Here is a 22,030-nt window from a genome sequence, read left to right as displayed (position 1 = left end):
GGCCTCAGAATTAGGAAGCCTAGGGTTCAAGTCTTACTTCTGACCAATATGAGCTAGGTGACTCTGGGTTAATCATTTAACTTGACAGAGTCTGAGGCAATTGAGACTGTAAATTGAAGAGCAGGCGAAGGCCTGCACTGGTAACAATATATACATAGCAATGCAATCACAGACTTGATTTCCTTCCTCTTTTCCATTCTCACAAAATAGAGGTTGAGAACAGGGCAAGGCAGGGCTGACAAGGGTGTGTGTGTGTGTGTGTGTGTGTGTGTGTGTGTGTGTGTGTGTGTGTGCACATGTGTGTATGTGTGCATATGTGTGGCTGTGTGTCTCTGCATGGGAGTCTGTGTGTATTCCATCCCCTTGTCTATCTGATAAATCTTTTGTATTCCTTCTTTAAAGACTTGAAAAGCACTTTACAAATATTGTCTCATTTTATCAACAAAACAACCCTGAAAGATGGATGCTTTTATTATCATTCCCATTTTACAGATGAGGAAAGTGAATCAGATAGAAGTTAAATGACTTTCCCAGGGTCCCACAGCTAGTGTTTGTCTGAGGCTGGATTGAAATTCAGGTCCTCTTGATTTCAGGTCCAATGTTCCATCCACTATCCCACCTAGCGGCTACTAAATGCATAAAACATGCATAGGGTTACAAAGTAAACCAAAGGACAGAGAGAAAAAAAGATGAATTTTTTTCCCATCCAAAAAATCAGAAACCACCCTGAAATCTATGCAGACCAGGTTGAGAGTTCTGTTTTGATATGCCTTCTTTATACCTTTCTCTTTGCTTTATGGCAGTGAGGTGGCACAGTGGATAGAGTGCCAGGCTTGGAGTCAAGAACACCTGAGTTCAAATCAGGCCTCAGAACTTACTGGCTGTATGACCCTGCCCAAGTCACTTAACCCTGTTTGCTTCAGTTTCCTCATCTATAAAATGAGCTAGAGAAAGAAATGGAAAACTACTCCAGTATGTCTTTCAAGAAAGCCTCAGTGGGGTCATGGAGAGCTGTAGATGACTAAAATACAACAACATTGGCTTTATATTTACTCCCCCTTCTGCTCAGGTGGTGGAATGGAAGCTCCTTTAGGGCTGTAACCATTTTGTTTTTTGTCTTTGTATCTCTAAGGCCATGCCTAATGCCTTGTTCATAGGAGGCACTGTTTATTGAAATTTATTGAAATAAATCAAATTCCAGTTCTAATGAACTGACTCCTGGTGAGGAGACTTGGTTTAATTCCTTTCCTCTGATATTTTAGAAGCTCTACTACCACTCTTTTTAGAAGGCAATAAAGTAACATTAAAACTCTCGAGGGGCAGCTAAGTGGCACAGTGGATAGAGCACTGGCCTTGGATTCAGGAGGACCCGAGTTCAAATCCAGCCTCAGGCACTTAACAATTACTAGCTGTGTGACCCTAGGCAAGTCACTTAACCCCAATTGCCTCACCCAAACAAACAAACAAACAAAAACAAAACAAAACAAAAACAAAACTCTTGGGCTTCTTATCCAGGTCACAATGCCTAGAACCAATGGCTTGGTAATTTGGTGTAATTGGGAGCAAGACAGAGGAGACAAATATGAATACCTGCCTTGATGTGTGTTCCTCCAAAGTCTGCCTCTCAAGTAAGAGTCCTTTTGGTTGGTGAACTAAAGGTGCTCCTCAATCACCAAAAGCTATCTTGGAAGGACAGCACACTAAATTATCCTAAATTCTTTTTACAACTGAGCTATTAGAACCTATTCATGCTGAATGATCACAATCCATTTACATTTATCCTACTCTAAACTATTCATACTAAGCTATTAAAATTCATTAACATTTCCTGGTGAATTAATATATTTTACACACATACACATACACACACACACACACATACATACACACACACACTCCTTGTAAGGACGGATCAGATAAGGGAATAACAACATTTAAAATGTATGATGTGAATCACACACACCCTATGCCTCAATCATTCCCTTTCCACATTCTCTGTTTCTATTCGTCTTTGACCTGCTTTGGCTCTCAAAAGCCTATATCTTTCCTTTTCCTGATCCCAGGAAGAATTGGAAGTCTATGGCCCATTGTTCTCTCCAAGGGGTCAGAATTCTTCCTTTACTTGATTAAGACCTCACACATCTGGATGAAATTTTGTAATATTACACATTAAAATTTTTTGTTTATGACATATCTTCCTATTTGACTAGGAATTCCATGAGGGTGGTTATGTTAGCTTATCTGAACTTTGTTATCTCCCCTAGTCCCTAGCCCAGTGCTCTGTACCCAGAAGGTGCTTAATGAATGTCTTGGGTATGGGAGTTTGTACCTATAATCCCTGCCACTGTGGCTGAGGCTAGTGGATCACTTGAATTTGGAAATTCTGAACTTCAGTGAGCTAAGACTGTCGGGGGTTTGTACTGTCTAGTACAAATGTGCAGAGTCCCTGCTGTAGGAGAAGCAAGCCAGGCTAAGATGAAAACAAAAGAGGGGAAAAATCCTGTGCTGACAAGGAGTGGGTTGGCCCCATGAATACCTGCTGCACTTACAGCCTGGATGAGGTAGGGAGACCATATTCCATCCAACTCCTCTTCTAGCCCCCAAAAAACAAGGCATGAAGGAAGCTAATCAGGTAGGCAGACTGGAGGATGACCTCACCACAGCTGGGGACAGATCCTTTAATGGGTGAATGCAATTGCATATTTTTCTTATAAAAGAAAAAAAAAAACCCTTCTCTTCAAAGGTTTATTGTTTGTTAAAATACTCACAAAAGAGCAACATGTTTCCAGAGAGGCATTATCTTTTTTTAGTTTCTTTCGAAATTTCTTTTGTTAAAACACAGCATATTCTCCATTTGATAAGTATTCTTAAATTAGTCTATATGAAGGATGATAGACAATTAGAAAAGTTTTTCAAAACACCTCAGCAATGGAATGTCTTTTTGAAAAGATTCTAAGATCAAATCTAGACTTCATCTGTATGATAGGGATAATCAGACATGCATTACCTCTCATGGGGCTGTTGTGAGGATCAAGAGATAATGTATGGGGGCAGGTAGGTGGCTCAGGGGATAGAGCACCGACCCTGGAGTCAGGAGGACCTGAGTTCAAATCTGGCCTCAAACATTTGACACTTACTAGCTGTGTGACCCTGGGCAATTCACTTAACCCCAATCGCCTCACCAAAGAGAGAGAGAGAGAGAGAGAGAGAGAGAGAGAGAGAGAGAGAGAGAGAGAGAGAGAGAGAGAGAGAGAGAGAGAATGAGAATGTATGTCAGCCATCACCACCACCACCACCACCATCGATTATGCAAATAGCAAGCAGTATTGGGCAGGAGAGAAAGTGCTTGATTTGGAGTTAGCAGACCTGGGTTTGAACAGCGGCATAGATGGTCACCTTTGCTCCTTCCCCTGCTTGTCTGTTCTTCATTTCTTTTCATCTCCTGTCCCTGGTGGCCCCATGTGCCTTTGTACAATTCATCATCCTGTGCCATATTCTGAAGCCTCTGCCCTCTTCCATAGCCATGGCCTCAGTCCAGGTTTGACAAACATTATACCTTGATTTCTCCATTAGATATCTCCTCATGGGTCACTGTGGCCAGTAACAGTGAGTCCTCAAAGGCCAGGTGAGCAAAGCAAAAGGTCTGGCAGGTTCTATCAAGCTGAGGAGGCTTCAAATACAGGCTTAGGTGCTGATTCCCTGAAGACCAAATTAGCTAAATCCAAAGAAGTTGACCAACATGCAATGATGAATTGGTTGGCTAATTAATTTTGGCACAGCAACCCAGGAAACCATATACTGAGGCAGGAATCTTTAATGAAAACAATAAAAAATAACTAATATTTATATAGCACTTACTATGTATGAACTGCTATGCTAAGTATTTCACAGTTATCCCAGAGCAACCGTGGGAGTTAGGTGCTATAATTACACCCATTTTATAGATGAGGCAAAAGAGGCAAAACCAAAACAAAACAGGTGATGGGACTTGTCTGGGATCATTAGCCCATGGGATAACTTGCCCATGGACTAGTAATAATAATGTTTTAGTTACATAAAATAGAAGATATAGAATTACAAAAGAAACCAATTATGTTGAAATAATGTTATATATACATATATATGTATACACAAATATACATACACATATACTTATATGTACACATACATATGTACATGTACATCCATATACATGTATGTATAATCAATTCAAGTTCATGGACCACCTAAAATCTATCTGTATGCCCCAATGTTACAAACTCTTATAACCAAGTGTGTCAGGATGGTGCCCTATTTCTAGGGAGGGAGGCCCTATTACCACAAGTTGGGCCCATTAGCTTCTCCTTTAGAATTGCAAGGAGAAAATGATCAAGGGTTGAAGAAATTTCTGTGCTGACAGGCAGTTGTAAGGCACTGGTATTTTGATGAATAAGCCAAGTTCTCTTAAGCACTTACCATGGGCACTGAGTGAGGCACCAACCAATTTCGACCAATGTATCCCTACTACCAGCAATTGCTGACAAAGTTCTCTCACACAGTTGTTATAAATAACCTAATTGACAGGTCCGTTCTGCTGAGGAAGTCATATTTTTCCTTACACTTTCTGAGAAAGTTTAGAAATATTCTGTGGCTGGTTAGAATTGCTGAATGATGAATGGACTTAAAAATCATAGGATCTGGGAGCAGGAGATGACCTGTGAAATTATCCAGTCAAATCCCTCATAGTTTGAAAGGGTTCACTATGCATATCCCTGTCAGAGCACAGGGTCTGTATGAATAACAGGAGATATGAAATATTCTCCATCTATTTCCTTCTGGGAAAAGAGATGGCAGTGTGGTTTGGGGAGAGTGTACTGGATTTAGATTTTAAGTCTGAATACCTGACTCTCTTACTGCCTGTATGACATTGGACAAGTCATTCCCCCTCTCTGGGGAAATGCTATTAGGTCTTTTCCTCCTCTACCCTTCCTGATAGTCTCTTATCAGGTTAAGCATCTCCAACTCCTAAAACCAATTCTCATGGGGTCTGGTCTCCAGGTCCCTCACCATCTCTGTTCACCCCTCTCTGGATGCTCTTCAGATTGTCTATGTCCTCCTAAAATGTGTCACCCAGGACGGTGCTCAACAGTTCAGAGGTGATATATCCAAGCAGAGGACACTGGGACTATTACCTCTCTCATTCTAGACACTGCTTCTATTAATAGATGCTTTGAGTCGTGTGGCAAATGTCCATTCTCAGTCTTCATCTCCCCAGAGCTACCCTGGCCATTTCAAAGATGCTGAGGCAGTCGAGCAGGCAATAAAACAAATTAATTTTAGCTCTATTCAAGGCAGGAAATCAATACTTACCCAGTGAAAAAAAATGTCAAAATTAAAAAGGGAAAGAAATGCATTTTCTTGCTTATCAGAGGATAGTAAAAAGAATGAACCATTGGACAGTTTCACATTGAAAGGCAAAGTCCTTCACCATTTTTATTGCAAATAGCAGCATCCAATCTATTTCATAGACTTAAAATTAACTGTCATCTTAATTTGCTGCTTTCATTTTTTGTTGCCTTATATAAAAGCCTGACTAAGAGAGAAGGTAACTCTTCAATTACATTTGTTCAAGTATCCCAAAGTAGCTATGTAGAAAAGCATTCTCAAAGGAGAGAAGAATCAATACCATCCTGATTCCCGACAGAAAATCAGCATTTCCAGAGGCTGGGTGAAACTGCCAAAAGGCCAAACCTCTGGATGGGCAGCTTCCCTGTCTGGTCTCACTTGTCAAGCAGGAGGAGTCCTGCATGCTAAACTGAATCCCAGAATTCCCTTGCTTAGGGAAATGTTACAAATGACTGTGACTACCAGAGACATCCAACTCCTTTTTGCATCTTGTTTTCTTTCCACTCAGGCAGGGATGTTGTAGAGAGCGTTGCAGTTTGGGAATATTTCAGCATATTTGACCCAGAATCAATGAACCTCAGAGGAAGGACCTCTATGACTATCAAGTTCAAACTATACTTGAATAAGAATCTCACCCCTGCTTGAAGACCTCTAGTGAAGAGGAACTCACTATCACCCAAGACTTCTCATTCCACTTTTAGATAGTTCAAAACCTTATAATACCATACTACTACTCCTACTACTCCTACTACTCCTACTACTCCTACTACTCCTACTACTCCTACTACTCCTACTACTCCTACTACTCCTACTACTCCTACTACTCCTACTACTCCTACTACTCCTACTACTCCTACTACTCCTACTACTCCTACTACTCCTACTACTCCTACTACTCCTACTACTCCTACTACTCCTACTACTCCTACTACTCCTACTACTCCTACTAACTACTCCTACTACTCCTACTACTCCTACTACTCCTACTACTCCTACTACTCCTACTACTCCTACTACTCCTACTACTCCTACTACTCCTACTACTCCTACTACTCCTACTACTCCTACTACTCCTACTACTCCTACTACTCCTACTACTCCTACTACTCCTACTACTCCTACTACTCCTACTACTCCTACTACTTGGAGTAGTAGGAGTAGTAGTAGCAGCCGCAGTAACAGCAGCAGAAGTAGTAGTAGTAATAGTAAAGTGATAGTTACTACTAGTAGTAGTGATAGTGAACATACTAGCTATTGTATTGTAATGCATTGCATTGCATTATATGGCATAGCATTTCATTGGATGATATCGTATGGTATTATATAGTATATCATATCATACTATCCCATTTTATGCTATGTTATGTTATATTATTTACTATAAAATACTCCATTAATTTTATATTTTTGATTATATCATACATCATATTGCATTGCATCATATCACTTTTAGATTTGCAAACAATTGTAAAAATATCTCATTTTATCCTTACAACAATCTTGGCAGTAGAGGCTATTACTATTTTCATTTTACAGATGAGAAAACTGAGGTAGATAAAGCTTCAGTGACTGGCCCAGAGTCACAGAGCTTGTGAGTGTCTGAGTCAGGATTTAAACTGAGGTCTTCCAAAGTCAAGGTCTATTCTTTTATTCATTCTGACAAGTAGCTGATTATTAAGTTCTGTTTCAATTCAATGTCCTCTGACAGCCTAAAAGGGGATCCATTAACCAATCAGAAATGATTTGCTGAGGAGTCTATATACTGGGCCCTAAGTTTGGGGCATTGGGGTATAAGAATGAAGGGGACATGATCCATGAACTCAAGGAGCTTTCATTTTCATAAAACAAAAAGATATTTATACAGTCATAACATTCATAGTCCCAGGGTAGTTGATATAGCTGGCCTTGAAGCTAGGGTGACATAGGTTCAAACCCTGGCTCTGATAGATACTGGTGGTATCACCCTCTGGAAACCTTTTTCTATAAGTTTACAAATTGCCAAGAAGATGACAGCCTGTACTAGTGGAGGCACTTTCTTCACTTGGGAGTTCCCTATATCAATGAAATGACAATTCAGTTCCCATTCCAATTATTATTACTATTATTGTTATTAGAAAAAGGATATTATATTTTAATTATGTTATTAATGATAAGATGCTATTATTACCTAAAATATTATGCAGATGGGGAAACTCATTAAGAGTGTTTAAGTGACTTGCCCAGAATCACCCAATTAGTAAATGTCTGATGTGTAATTCAGACTCAGGTATCCCCAGCTCCACATCTGGCTCTCCAGATGCTTTGCCAATATAAAGTACTTTTATGTTTGTCAAGTGTTTTATAAACATTATCTCGGTGAGGCTTCACAGTATCCACGTGAGGAAACCAAATGTTAAATATCACACCCAGTCACACAGAAAGTCCATGTTTGAGGGAGGATTCAAACCTAGGTCCTTTTTACGACTGGCCCAGATTCTATACACTATTCTGCATTGTCTTTATGTCACAGGAGGGATAGAGGCATTCAAAGATAACCATGCCAGGATGGATGTACTAAGTGTCAAATGAGTAGAGTAGACAGGAAGTGCTTTAGACTTTTGGAGAAGGGAAGGAAAATCAGTGAAGACAGTGTGATCAAGGAAGGCTTCACTTGCACTGGGGGTGGGACTTGAGAAAGGTAAAAGTTTGTCAGATAGAGAAAGGTAGAGAAGACACTCAAGGCTTGGAGGACTGCATGGACACCAGAAAACAAAAGGGTTTTCAAGGGGGTTGTGTAGACCATAGAAGGAATTGGAATACAAGGTATTCACTTCTTTAAGTAAAATTATAACTTGTTTCTTAGCAACATGGTAATGGTAGGCTGCTCATTAGTTTCTTCTGCCTTTCATCAGAGAAAAATTAAATCTCTTTCTATGAACACCAGGTCAGGATTCCCCTAAAGAGGAAGGGATCAAGTGATCATTTTTATATCATAGAATGCTGGTGTATAGAACTAACCCAACCCAACCCCCTCATTTTACAGATGAGGAAACTGAGGAAGATAAAGGGAAACTGAGGATGAGAAAGGCAAATTATTTTGCCCAAGGTTATACTGCTAATAGATGGTAAAGTGGGAACATAAAACCTCAGACTTATTTAAAGTCTTGTGCTTTTGGGAGGACCATTAACTCTTTTATGACATAAATGAACATCTAAGGCAGCATTATTTATGAATAGTCATAGCAAATAAAAGAATTACATGATTGGCAGACTCAAATTCATTAAATGAAGAAATGGGCACTAGGCTAGAAACCACCTAGGTTCCAGTCCCAGTTCTAGAGACAGCTAGGTGGTACAATGGATAGGCAGGTGGACCTGAATTCAAATCCAGTATCAGATACTTGTTGGCTGTGTGATCCTGGGCAAGTCACGTAACCTCTATCTGCCTTAGTTTCTTCAACTATAAAATTGAGATGATAATAATAGAATTTACCTCATAGGGTTGACCTGAAGATGTATAAAATGAGGTACCATAGGTAGCACTATGTTTGGAAAATAGAAGGCATTTAATAAATGCCCATTCTCTTCCCTTCTGTAAGAGTTAGCTGTGTGACATGTTAAAAATATAAACTTTTGGAAGCTAGATTATTGAATGGAGATATGGACTGAGTTGCTTCAAAATAAGGGGGAGGGCATTCTAGTTTAATCTTTGAATAGGTGAGTTAGCTCAAACATGTTACAAATATAGAGCAGAACTTAGTGTCTGACCAAATGCTGGGGACAAGAGAAAGTAGGAGTCAATCATGGCTGGTTTTAAACCTCCCTGAGCAACAATAATAGAAACTGGACAATATATTTTGAAGCTGATGACTTAGGAAGTGGTCATGGTATACTTAAAGGAATAATGATATGAAATCAGAGGAATAGAGTCTGAGTCCTGGCTATTCTACTTATTATTGGCCCACCTTGGGCAAATCACACTCTTTGGGACTCAGTTTCCTCTATTATTAGATGGACTAGATGATCGTTAGAACCTCCTCGAGGTCTAAATCCTATGACATAATTTGAGCCTCACTCAATGGTCAGAACTATTTCAAAGGTAAAACAGTCAGGCTTCAGTGAGTGACTCATTTAATATAGGAGGGCAAGGGAGAAAAGGCAAATATGACTCAGAAGTTTCAAGGCAATTGGGGTGATTGGGAGGAGGGTGGTTTCATTAATAGAAATATGGGAACAGATATGGGAAAAGAAGGCTTGGCTTTGTGAATTCCTCAGAAAACATCTCTAATGGTTTCTATTTAGAAGATTGACTGCTTGCTACCTTAGTGTGCCAAATATATGTTTCTAGTTATAAAGCATATCAAGGCCGCTCCTAATGCTATTAATGACCTACTGTAAAATGCCCACTTCAGATGTTCTTGAAACTTGACATCAGAACACCCCATCCCATCAGTAGGTGAGCACAGATCAACCGTGGCATCTTAGGCCCTGAAACTGCACAACAAATTCTCTGAGTTCTGGGGAGGTTCTGTTGACCTTTAAGGAAATCTCAACATTTTCCCTTGCAGAACAAACTATTTAAGCATGAGATAACCTTTTCAATATCCATGATGCTTCTCTGCTCCATTTCCATTTTGCTAGAGTTATATGGAAAACTCACTGAGTATTATTAGGATTTCTCAGTCCTGACCTGTAAATTCAGGCCCATGCGCTCACTGCAATTGGAATGTTTCAAACAAATCTTAGAAAATGTCTCAGGACCGTCCTCTTGAGTAAATCCCTATGATCTTTCTTGATTGATATAATGGAATGAGCACTGGCTTAAAACTGTGGAAATCTTAGGAATGAGTAACACCTTGACTTGTAGAGCTGGGGTTTTTGACCTGTCTCCTGCCCTTTTCACCCTTTCCTGTCTATTAGAGTTATTCATGTACATGTTTCATCCCCTCTACTAACGTAAAAAGTCCACAAGAGAAGGAACCTGTCAATTGATAACTATTTACTAGGTATGAACGATGTGCCAGACACAGTGGTAGGCTCTGGAGATACAAGTATTAAAAAGTTTGTCATCTTAAGGAATCATGCCATTTTTATTTGTACCTCCCCCATTGCCTAGAACAGTGCCTGACACATAGTAAGTGTTCAACAAGTGTTGGATGCATCAAATTAAACTGACAACTAGCACCACCATAATTTTAGACCATATAAACTTAATACACTTCAAGCCAATCTGCATATTTGAGATAATGTCTCAGTGCTGGTCGTACTATTTATAGTAAGTTTTTAGGGAGATGTCATTAAGAAAATGTCTTTTGTTAGAAGCAATGAGTTTTTCTAGCGAATTCTGACCCACATGCTTTGTTTCAGTCTTCCTAGTTTCCACTGGCAAACATCAATGACATATTTTCTTCACGTGCTGTATAAAGTCATACTGAGGGCTACGGTGATGGGAATGGTCCTGGAAGGAATAGGGCCACATAGCACCTGTAGTATAGGTACCAGGAACACAATTCAAGAGGCAGCATTCACAGTGGCTTTCCAAATAGCAGACTGGTAGAGAGACCCAAAGAAAATCCAAGTAGTTCACAATCTGGTCTGGGGTAAAACTAATGTTTCAACTACTCAGGTGGATTGTATACGTTCCTCAGGATGTTTACTCCCTCTATTAGTACACAGTGCAAACCTTCTATACCATAGCCTTATAAGAAACTTGACTTAGAGCTTAACCTTACACCTCAGAGGTTATTTGGTTCAAACCCATCATTTTCAAAGGAGAATACTGAGGCCCAGAGAGACGAAGCGACTGGTTTATAGTCGTGCACGTGGTTAGGGCCAGAACCAGAATTGGAAAGGAGGTCCTCTTACTAAAAACCCAGTGCTCTCTTCAGAGCATTCATTATTCAATCTTGACTGTGACTCTTTCCCACATGTTGTAATCACTCCTTCATGCAGGATTTATCTGTCCTGATTGGGGGAGGGAGCAGAAAAAAGCAAAACACTTTCAAGGAGGGATAGGGTGAAAGACGATAGAAAATAGAATAAATATCAAGGGGAGGGAATAGGATGGAGAGTAACACAGTTAGCACCCTGCTCATCATTTCTTTCAGTTACTATTGCTATCAGAAGGACATATGAAAATTGCAAACCATCAATAGAGAAAGAAGTGATGGTATCTGAATACAGATTGAAGTATAATTTTATTTGTTAGTTCCTCTTTCTAAAGTTACTTGGTCTATTTTCTTTCAAAACCTGACTAATCTGAAGATGTTTTGCATGACTGCACATGTAGGACGTATGACATATTGATTTGCTTGATTTCTTAGGGAGGGTTGTGGAGGGAGGGAGGGAGGAAGAAAATTTGGAACACAACGTTTAAAAAATCAAAGTGAAAAAATATGGTTTTTTATATGTAATTTGGGGAAAATTCTAAATAAAAAATAAAGAATTAAAAGAGTTTAAAAGAAAAAAAAGATTTATCGGTCCTGCTAATGACTTGCCCCTGGTTCTTTTGGGTATTGAAACAATTCCTGAATTTCCAACACTTCAGTTCTACAAAAGTTTTATGATTCTGCCGACTTGAGAGGCGGATAGAAGCTTCTGTCCAGGCCTTAGTAAATGGCCTTAATGGGCTGTTGTGGATGAAATAATCCTTGGCTGTTGACCACACCTCTGACGATGAAGAATGTTTACTATGTCATATTTAAACTGCTCTACTGGGAGCTAGGTAGGGATGCAATGTTCTGCGTGCTTTATAACCAAGCTTTGGCTACTAAATTGCATCTTCAACATGAAGATTAGTCATCCTATGCTTTTATCATCTTACATTTTCTTGGTATAATTTTTATCCAAGTTTCTAAATGCAAGCCAGGTCACTTTCTTCTTCCTATTTGATTCCGGTCTCAGCTCGATGTTCATTTTCAGTGTCTGCTCAAGATAGAGGTATTGACAGATTTGAACTCAAGTGGTAGCCTTGAAGCATGTTGAACTGAGATCCTCTTTGGAGGATTTATGCAAGGACATGAACAAAACCAGCACAAGATGAGCTACAACCTACTCCTGAGGATGGAGAGCCCTCACTAATAATATCCTAGATACATCAAAGTTTGAAGTAGAATTTGTAATCTAAGAGTCATTTGTTCACCAAAAACTAGGAGTCCAAACTTAGATCCAAAGCATTCTTTCTACTTTAATAATAGCCATCAAAAAAAACTTAACTGGATTGTTGCCAAAATGACTGTGGTGGTTTTCTATGGTCAAAATACCTCCTATAAAACGATGAAGCTACCATTTAGAAAAGTTTCCTTTTTATATCAACAGCTAAAATTTATATAGCACTTTAAGGTTTCTAAGCTGCTTACCAAATATTATCTCATTTCATTTGCACAACAACCTTGGGAGGCAGATACTATTAACCCTCTTTTAACAAATGAAGAATCTGAGGCAGACTGAGGTTAGGTGACTTGCCCAGAGCCTTGCAGCAAGTACGTTTCTGAGGCAAGATTTGAACTTGGGTCTGCAGGTTGAGTACTCTATTCACTGCACCACCGAGGTACCTTATTCTGTAGGCTGAAGAACTCTAAGAGAAAATATGATAGAGTAGTAATTATTTAGACATTATTTATGGTCAGGAGACCTGGGCTCAAGTCCTGACACTTCCTAGCTGGGTGGCCTTGGATAGGTCATTTCTTCATTCCATTTTTTCATCTGTAAGACAGATAACATAGTATGGGGACTTCTTATCTTCTAGGGTTACATTCTGTAAACTAGCAAACTATACAAGACACGTGGGAGTCACCATTATCCTGTGATGCAGCTTTGTTCTTAAAATGTTACCTTTGGTGATTGGGAGGATGGGGAAAGAGATAAAGTTGTACAAGATGAGTTTTGGTAGCACACCCCCCTGCTTTTCCAATGATCCATATTATAGATGAGGCAGGCTGGTGTTATGGAGCGAGCTCTGAACCAAATGTCAGAAGCTCCCAAGTCTGTGCCTTAACTCCACTACTAACTTGCTGTTCAACTTTAGGCTGGTGCCTGACCGTCATTTTTCTATTAAAAATACTAATACTTGCATCATGAAGTGAGTGTGAAGATCCAATGACATACTATGAGTAAAGTATTTTGTAATCATGATGTAGTGTCTAACTGATCTGTTGTTGTGGTTGTTTAAACTAACACGATGGGATAAATGGGCACATGCCATGGACCTTTATACTATCAAGATGTCAAGGCAGTGCAAGATAGCTGAACTAACACAGGACCAGGAGGCAGATGAGCTGGTATATAGTCCTGGCTCACTATGACTTGGGGAATGACACTTCCTCTCCCTGGGCTTCAGTTTCCTTGTCCAAAAAATAGGGAGTAGAATAATATTTCCACTACTGATAGATGGTAGCATCTCCTCTTCTCCACTTCACATGCCTCAGTCAACAGATAGTTTGCTGCGTCATTCAGGTAAAAAATTTCATCACATTGTGGCCAAGTCTCTGGTACTGTACCTTTCTGCATTAGCTAAGGCTGGTCCTCAGATGACGTGCACACGGTCCATTATCAGGGGTGTAACCAAATGCTTTTCCATCATAGATAAGGACCTGTCAGAGAATGCCTTGTTGTGGCCTAACCCTGGAGAACTCAGAGTTACCTCATGGTTCATCGCCCATTCTTGTAGAGGCAGCCCAGAACTCTGCTCCCAAGAGACTTGAGCATAGTTGTGCTTCTCAGGCCAGGCCCTGATTCCATCATACAGGGGATCTACCCCTTTGAAGACCCAACCTGGCCACTGACTCTACAGGTGTGGCATCCACTACCTGCTCAGTGGTCATAACTATTGAAGAAAATACCATTAATGTCCTTGACACTGTCAAATGTCAAAACCACTATCGTCTTATCAATAGAAATGGCATTAAAGAAGTTGCTTTACCACCCACTTTGCTAGTACAAGGGGCCCAAGGACCACAGGGCCTTTCGGTCTGCCCTGTAGCTGAATCCTCTTCCATGTGTCATCTCCCCTGTTGGAATGTGAGCACCTTCAGACCAGGGACTTACGCTTTTCTATTTGTATACTTAGAACTTAGCAGAGTACTTGCATACAGCCAGTGCTTCATAAATGGTTTTCATTCATTTCCTTCTATCTTTTATAACTCAAAATAGATAAAAGATGGGTAATCAGCATTCCTTTCAAAAGAGATATGTAAAAAAGTGATTTCCACAAGAAGAATATGCAGAATAAATCCATTTTAAGGTCCCTAAGGGCTTCCAATAAAATGACAAAATGGGTCCAAGCAAACATGTCAAGTCTAATTTCAGTAGACACATTGCCTCATGCTTTTGTACACACCTCCTACAAGACACCTACACAGATGTACAAACATTCAAGTACACCTTGTTTCTTTTTTTCACATCAACACCTTGCTCTTATAAAGTGTATTTCCAAATACCTTATTCCTATATATAGATGAGCATAATACATCACTCACTCACTTGTACTTTCTGTATTCTTTTTTATATTAAAATTTACATTTTATATTAAAATAATTTTTCAGAGAGGCAGTGGGGTGCATTGGGAAGAACAGAAGACTTAAAATAAGAAGTCTAAGAGCAGAGTCCTGGATATCTCTGTCTTTAGGTAAATGACCTTGTCCATTTCCCTTAATGTTACTGCCTCGGTTTCCTCCTTTATGGGTTCAATATAATAGCCATTGCTTTGTTTACCTCACTGATGATTAACAGTTTTATTCAGATGAATGTCAGGCACGATTAGTAAAGTCTGTCTTTCATATCTCATGGTGCCACGGAGGGGACTCTGGGTTCTTGATGGCTATGTGCATGAAGTACAAGCTCTTGAAGGTCCTATCAAGATGGCAGAGCTAGAAAGATTTCAACTAAATACCTGGCCAAGGACTAAATATCTATTTCTTTTTTGTTTGTTTGGTGAGGCAATTGGGGTTAAGTGACTTGCCCAAGGTCACACAGCTAGTACACCTGTTAAGTGTCTGAGGCTGGATTTGAACTCAGGTCCTTCTGAATCCAGGGCCAGTGCTCTATCCACTGTGCCAACTAGCTGTCCCCTAAATATCTATTTCTAAAGGATCAGTCTTTTTGCTTTGTAAAAATTTATTGCCAGAGTCAGTCAATGGGCAATAATTTCTTTTTTGACCACAGTCCTTCATAAAGATGGTGTATAGAGGGAATGTGAAATGTAGTGGAGGAAGGTGTACTTACCCTATGATGAATCAAAGATCTTAGGAAGTGATAAAGAGCAGCTAGGTAGCACAGTGCATAGAGCACTGGCCCTGGCACCAGAACAATATGAGTTAAAATCCAGCCCCAGATACTTAATAGCCATGTGACCTTGGGCAAGTCACATAATCCTGTTTGCCTCAGTTTCCTCATTTGTTGTTTTGGGTTTTTTTTTGCAGGGCAATGAGGGTTAAGTGAGTTGCCCAGGGTCACACAGCTAGTAAGTGTCAAGTATCTGAGGCCGGATTTGAACTCAGGTCTTCCTGAATCCAGGGCTGGTGCTTTATCCACTGTGCCACCTAGCTGCCCCCTGTTTCCTCATTTGTAAAATGAGCTGGAGAAGGAAATGATAAACCACTCCAGGATGTTTGCTAAGAAAATTCCAAATGTTATCATGGAGGACTAGACCTGACTGAAATGACTCAACAACAACAAAAAGTAAACCTGAGAAGACATTTAAATTGTGTCAGAGTTAGCTCTGGAAGGAATCTTTGAGATCATCTAGGCCAACTCCCTCAGATTTTATAGATGAGGAAATTAAGGCCTAATGAAGAACGTTGGCCTGCCCATGGTTACCCAGGTCATAAGTAGCAACAGGTGACTTTTGAAGTTCAGGTTTTTTGCTGTAAATCTTGTAATGTTTCCACTAGTGTAATGCTTCTTTCTCATACATGTGTAGAATACATAAAGGTCTCTGAGAACTCCCTTTATAATGATATAATGGGTCCAAGCAAATACATCAAGTCTGATTTGGGTAGACAAGTGGACTCTTAATTCATTAAAACAAAGACTAGGCTCTAGCCTCATTGTCAAAACAGCATTCATGAAGCACATTGAGATTGACCTTGCTCTAATACTTGTTTAGGGAAAAGGACCATGGGTAGTTAGCACCTACTATTTTACTGTCATTTTCTTGAATTCTCCCTCAGAAATTTTTTCTATTAGTGGCAATCATGTCTAGTATGCCCATGCTTTATGGGTGACAAGTATTACTTTCCTGGTGGTGAACACACAACATGTCAGAATCTTTCCAGTTGAAATTCTGTCCTTCCAGGAATACTTATAGGTATTACAGGCAAACACCCTGACTTTGCCTTGTAAGTTGAATCCCATAGAAATTCCTTGGCAAAGCCATGGCTCTCACCAGGCAAGACTGGGGGAAAAAAAGTATCAGGCCCTTGTGGAGTATAATTCCTGGCAGGCTTTAGGGGGAAACAGCAGAATTTCTCTGCTTCATGGAGTTTTTTTAAAGATTCTTATAGTTCTCCCCCAAACCTCATAGAGTATTCATTCCTCCACCTTATCTAGCAAAATATGAATCCTTTGGCCCCAATGAAGGTGTGTGTGTGTGTGTGTGTGTGTGTGTGTGTGTATACATTCTTAAACATTCACTTCTCATCACATACTTCATCTTCTATACTATAACCTCCATGAAGGCAAAGACTAGATGTTATATTAACTTTGTATCTCATGCCTTGGTTGAACCGAATGGATGGCTTATTCCTATTTTCTATTCATCTCGCCGTGACTGCCCACACACTTTTATTTAACCAAACATTAGAGTTTCTTTAAGTCCCAACTCAAGATCCACCACATTGAGCAATACTACTATCTCCTTTCCTAAAGTTCTGAACTATTACTTATAGCTTGTGAAACAGCATGGTACAGTGGAAAGAGAACCATCCATTGGGTCAGAAGTTCTAGATTTGAGTGCCAGCTTCAAAATTTACTATTTAGCATTGATCAAACAAATCCTTTCACTTCCCCAGGCCTCAGAGTTTTATCATCTAAAAAATGGGTTAATATATAACTATATGTTAATTATATTATATATATGTGTGTCTCATTATGTTAAATTATGTACTATATTGTGATAATTATATATTATATCATGATGTATATAGCACAATACTATATAGCATACAATGACATTATATAATATTAAGTAATGTCCTATAATATATTATTATATTTCATATTAACTATATATTAACCATCTATACAATGGTTAATAAAGCTGGCATCCTCTATCACTCTAGTAGTGATACCTGATATATCTTGCTCTCTCATCCTGCTGCAGAGCAGCAAGGAGATGGATATGATCCATTGCAACCAGGTATCTGATTGTATGGCAGGGTTTTAGACTGGCCAAACACCAGAAGAAAATGTGTCTTACTCTCACACTCCTGACTTCTCACTCAGACAATTTCCTTTCCTAGTAGTGGCAACCACATCTACTATGACCAATGCTTTGTGGGTGACCAGTATCACCTTCCTGGTAGTGGCTTGCCACCATCTAAAAACCACCCCAGTTGGGATCCTGTCTTTCCAGGAACACTTGTAGATATGATTGGTTAAATCTTTCAAAATTGGATATGTCGAGTCTACAGATGGTGTTTAATATAACAACAAATTCTTTTTTTAAATACCTTCCTCAAGGAACTCTGCTAGGTGGTATGGATAGAAGGATGAAAAAAAAATAATCCCTGACCCCAGGAAGCTGACATTCTACTGATACTGAGAAAAGTTCAAACAAAACATGTACAAAGTAAATGCAAAGCCTTTGAGGGGATGGGGGAGGAAGTTGAACGTTAATTACTGAGAGTGTCAGGAAAGGCACCATATAGGAAGTTGTATTTAAGATGAGTCTTGATAAGAACTAAATATTCCAAGATAATTTTTAAGGAAAAGAAATATTCTAGACATAGGAACAACCAGTGCAAAAGCTATGTATAGTAAACAGTAAATCAGCCAATTTGGCTGGAACATAGCAGGGGTATACTGCAGCCAGCTCAAACTGGCGAAGGGAGCCGATAATTAAATTTTCAGTGTGAGGACTTACACCTGGGAAATCAGAAAATGCTGCAAATTAGGGCTTGATTTATCATTTTGTTGGTTTACAGACTTAGTAAATTGATAGAGAAAAATGTTAACAATGCAAATTAAAATGAAATGCGTATCATGTGTATATTTTTCCCCTGGAGTGCTAGCTGTTGAAAATTTAACAGCACACCCCTGGAACACAGACTATGTAAGGGGAAGTAATGTGAAATCAATTTGTGAAGGTATGTTTTAATGAGATCTTCAGTCTGGCCTAGAGCCACAGAAACATGCATGATTCAGTGTTGACCTTACTGAGCATTCCAAGGAAAAGAGTTTCCTCTTTTTTATGAGAAGAGTTGAGATTTAGAGACTGACAACATGAAGGAAAGTATAAGAAACACAGACATTTTCACATCTCTGGATGCCCTCAATGTAATCATCATTAGCATCATCAGCCCCTCCCATTTCTATTACATATTCCACATCTATACGCATTTAGTTTTTCTCTTATCTGGCTGTATTTATTACTTACTCTTTTCTTTTGTTATTCCTTTTTTAAAAAAACTTTACATTAAGAAGCATTTTCCTCACTACAACCCTAGAAGGTTTGGAACAGAAGCATTACTAATCTATGAGTATCAGGATATTGAGGTCAAGAGGTCAAAAGATTTGCCCATGGCCACACAGCTAAAATATATGAGAGCCAAAACTTGAATCTAGGTTTTCCTAATTCCAATCCTAGACACTTCTCGCTTTATTCCATTGCCTTTTAAGAAAGATATTTTTTTGAGGAAAGGGAAGAATATCGGTGTCACATTAATATGAATTCAAAAAATGTTTTCCTATGTCACAAATCTAAAGAAGGACGGTTACCTGGCACAGTTCAACAGCTGCTTCAGTGGTTTTAAAGTCAGCCTCCTCTTTGAGATCATACCGAGTCAATCTCTGCTTTTCCAGGACTTCATGATAAGCCTGAAATTAATATGGAAATAGATTCCTGGTGAAAACACTTGAAACTCTTTTCAGTTTCTGAAATATAGCACTTTTTTTCCTTTCTTCTTATAGTCTTCCCTTTCCAAGACCACAAAACATTTAACTCAATACTTCTCTGAATCGCGGACATTCATCTCTGGCTCTGAAAACTGCTAGCTTTCTGTTGGGTAGTAGGGATCAACAGAAAGAACCCATTTCAGCACCACAATGGCAATGAAACAATCAAGTCATTACAAATCCATCCAAAGGTATTTACACTGGCAAAGCCTGATTAGAAATTAATATATCTCTGATCACTATGTCCATGTCTAAATGTTCTAGATAGAAAATTCTTGAGTATCATGTAGTACAATGAGATTGTGGAGTTAGGAGATGGAGGTTCAAATACCAGGTCCAACATGGACTGACCAGGTATGATGACTATGATCAAGTCATTTGACTTAGTTTCTTCCTCTGTAAAATGGAAAGAACTCTACATGAACAATCTTCTTCACAAGTCTGTCATAACAAAAGTAGTTTTGCAGGCTTAAAACATCAGAGAAACGAGAATGATAATTATTATTGCCTGTCTCCAGATTTCACTCCTGCTGATTCCCTTAAAAATGTGAAATTTGTCTCTATTCCTCATGCTGGCTTGACTGCAAATATTCACATTATTGTAATTTGGGAATGAACCCCAGAGGTCATTTAGTCCAACCCACATCTGAATAAAAATCATTTTGCAAAAAAAAAAAAAATACAACAAGTGGACATCCAGCCTTTGCTTATAGACCTCTTGTAAGAGAAAACACACATGTCCTAAAGTAGGCCATTGGATTTTTAAAGAACTCTAATAAAAAATCCTTATATTAAGCCTAAATTTGCCTTTCTGTGGGTTCCAAATATTACTCCAACATCTAGTCATTACTTTATTTTTTTGTTTGTTTGGTTTTTTGCATGGGGCAATGGAGCTTAAGTGACTTGCCCAGGGTCACACAGCTAGTTAAGGGTCAAGTGTCTGAGGCTGGATTTGAACTTAGGTACTCCTGAATCCAGGGCTGGTCCTTTACACACTGTGCCAACTAATTGCTCCTATTCCTTACTTTATAAGCATAATTGTATTACCTTTGGGAGGGTGGACAACATGGTACATTGGACAGAACATTGAGTTTAGATCCTGAGCCCTTGGGTTTAAGCTCTATGTCTGCTGCTATCTACCAGTGTGACCTTTGGTATGTCACCTCATCTGTAAAATGAAAGAATTGAACTAGATGATCTCAAATGTCCCCTCCAGCTCTGACCTTCCAGGTGCTCTTCTTCCAGATCCAACCTTCTGGGTTGTATCTTACATGATCCCTTTTAATTTTCCTTTTTACAGTGTGTGCGTTAACAAGTTCCTAGTGCTCTAATAGCTTATGTTGTATGTTAGAAGGTCCCTTCCAGATCAGCTTATGAATTATCCTTCCAGCACCAATATTCTCTGTTCTTCATTAGAAGAGCCTTTTAGCCCTTCCAATCGACATTCTATTTTTGAAGGTCCTTTCTCAGTTTGACATTCTCTGTTTCAAAGACCACCAAACCATCACCACAGATAAATAAAACATAATGATCTATCCTGCTTGCTTTTTAGGGGGCTAATAAACAATTGCTATTCTGAATTCTTGTCAGGCCAGGTTTGCTAGAGACCTTGTGATAGTCAAAGGGAGCTTTACAGCTGAGGTATACTAATTGCATTAGCCAAGGCCCCAAATGAAATTACAAACCTGCCACTGTAACACCAACAGGAAAATTGTGAAAGAAGGAGGGGTACCTGAGAGTCAATCTGCATTGAATACACACAGTTTATTTGTTTTAACTACAATTAAGCCCTGTTTTCAAACTTAAGCTATCAGATTGTTTGCGGTGTACATGTAAGGGAGGGGGGTCAGGGAACAAACAAATACTTTAAGTGAGTGTTCTTAGGGCTAGTCATGATTCTCTTGCATTATTTCTGTTCTTGAAAGGGAGAATGGATTTAAAAATAACTCAGGAGGTCAGTGGCACGCTAGCAATTATCGAAGAAGCAGCACTCTCAGCATGCCATGCTCTGTCTTGCTATAAGTGCTACCTGGTTATTAGTAGAGAGAGGCTGAATTCCACACTCTGATATTGATCAAGTATTAAGGAAGACACTTTGGATTTCAAAGAATCTTCACATCTTTTTGCAGTAAGGAATGGAGAAGTCATTGAGGAGGAATGGGAGTTTGTCAGTGAATCCTAGAATTTTAGTTAGAAAGCCCCTCAAGTAGCTATCTGATCCTAGTTATTCTTTAGGGGGGAAATCTCCTTTACAATATACCCAACAAAAGGTCAGGTCTCAACTTGAAGACCTTGAGTGATGGGGAACACATGAAAGAACAGTCAATTCTACTTGTGGCTATTTCTAATTGTTAGGAGGTTTTTCCTAAATTTATTTCTCTGTACCTTCTACCCACTGTTACTACTTTTGACTTCTGAGGCTACACAGAACAAATAAAATAAGTCCTTCACATACTTGAAGATAGCTCTATGGTTCCCCCTACTCTCTCTTCTCTGAAATAAACATCCCTACTTCCTGCAATCATGTTACCTGGACACAAGGCTCTTCACCATT

At 39.3% G+C, this 22,030-nt stretch overlaps 1 protein-coding gene across 1 annotated transcript in view; it reads right to left on the bottom strand.

Moving 5' to 3' along the window:
- Positions 1 to 22,030, bottom strand: part of EVC (EvC ciliary complex subunit 1) — a 138,338-nt gene that overhangs the window by 51,067 nt on the left and 65,241 nt on the right. The window contains exon 11 of the mRNA XM_043971603.1: positions 19,300 to 19,398. Within this exon, the coding sequence (XP_043827538.1) occupies positions 19,300 to 19,398 (99 nt within the window). The remainder of the gene's footprint in view (positions 1 to 19,299; positions 19,399 to 22,030) is intronic.

Source organism: Dromiciops gliroides, chromosome 6, assembly GCF_019393635.1.
Source record: "Dromiciops gliroides isolate mDroGli1 chromosome 6, mDroGli1.pri, whole genome shotgun sequence".
NCBI lineage: Eukaryota > Metazoa > Chordata > Mammalia > Microbiotheria > Microbiotheriidae > Dromiciops > Dromiciops gliroides.
The sequence above is the reverse complement of the archived record's forward strand: the minus strand, read 5'-3'. Positions and strand labels throughout refer to the sequence as shown.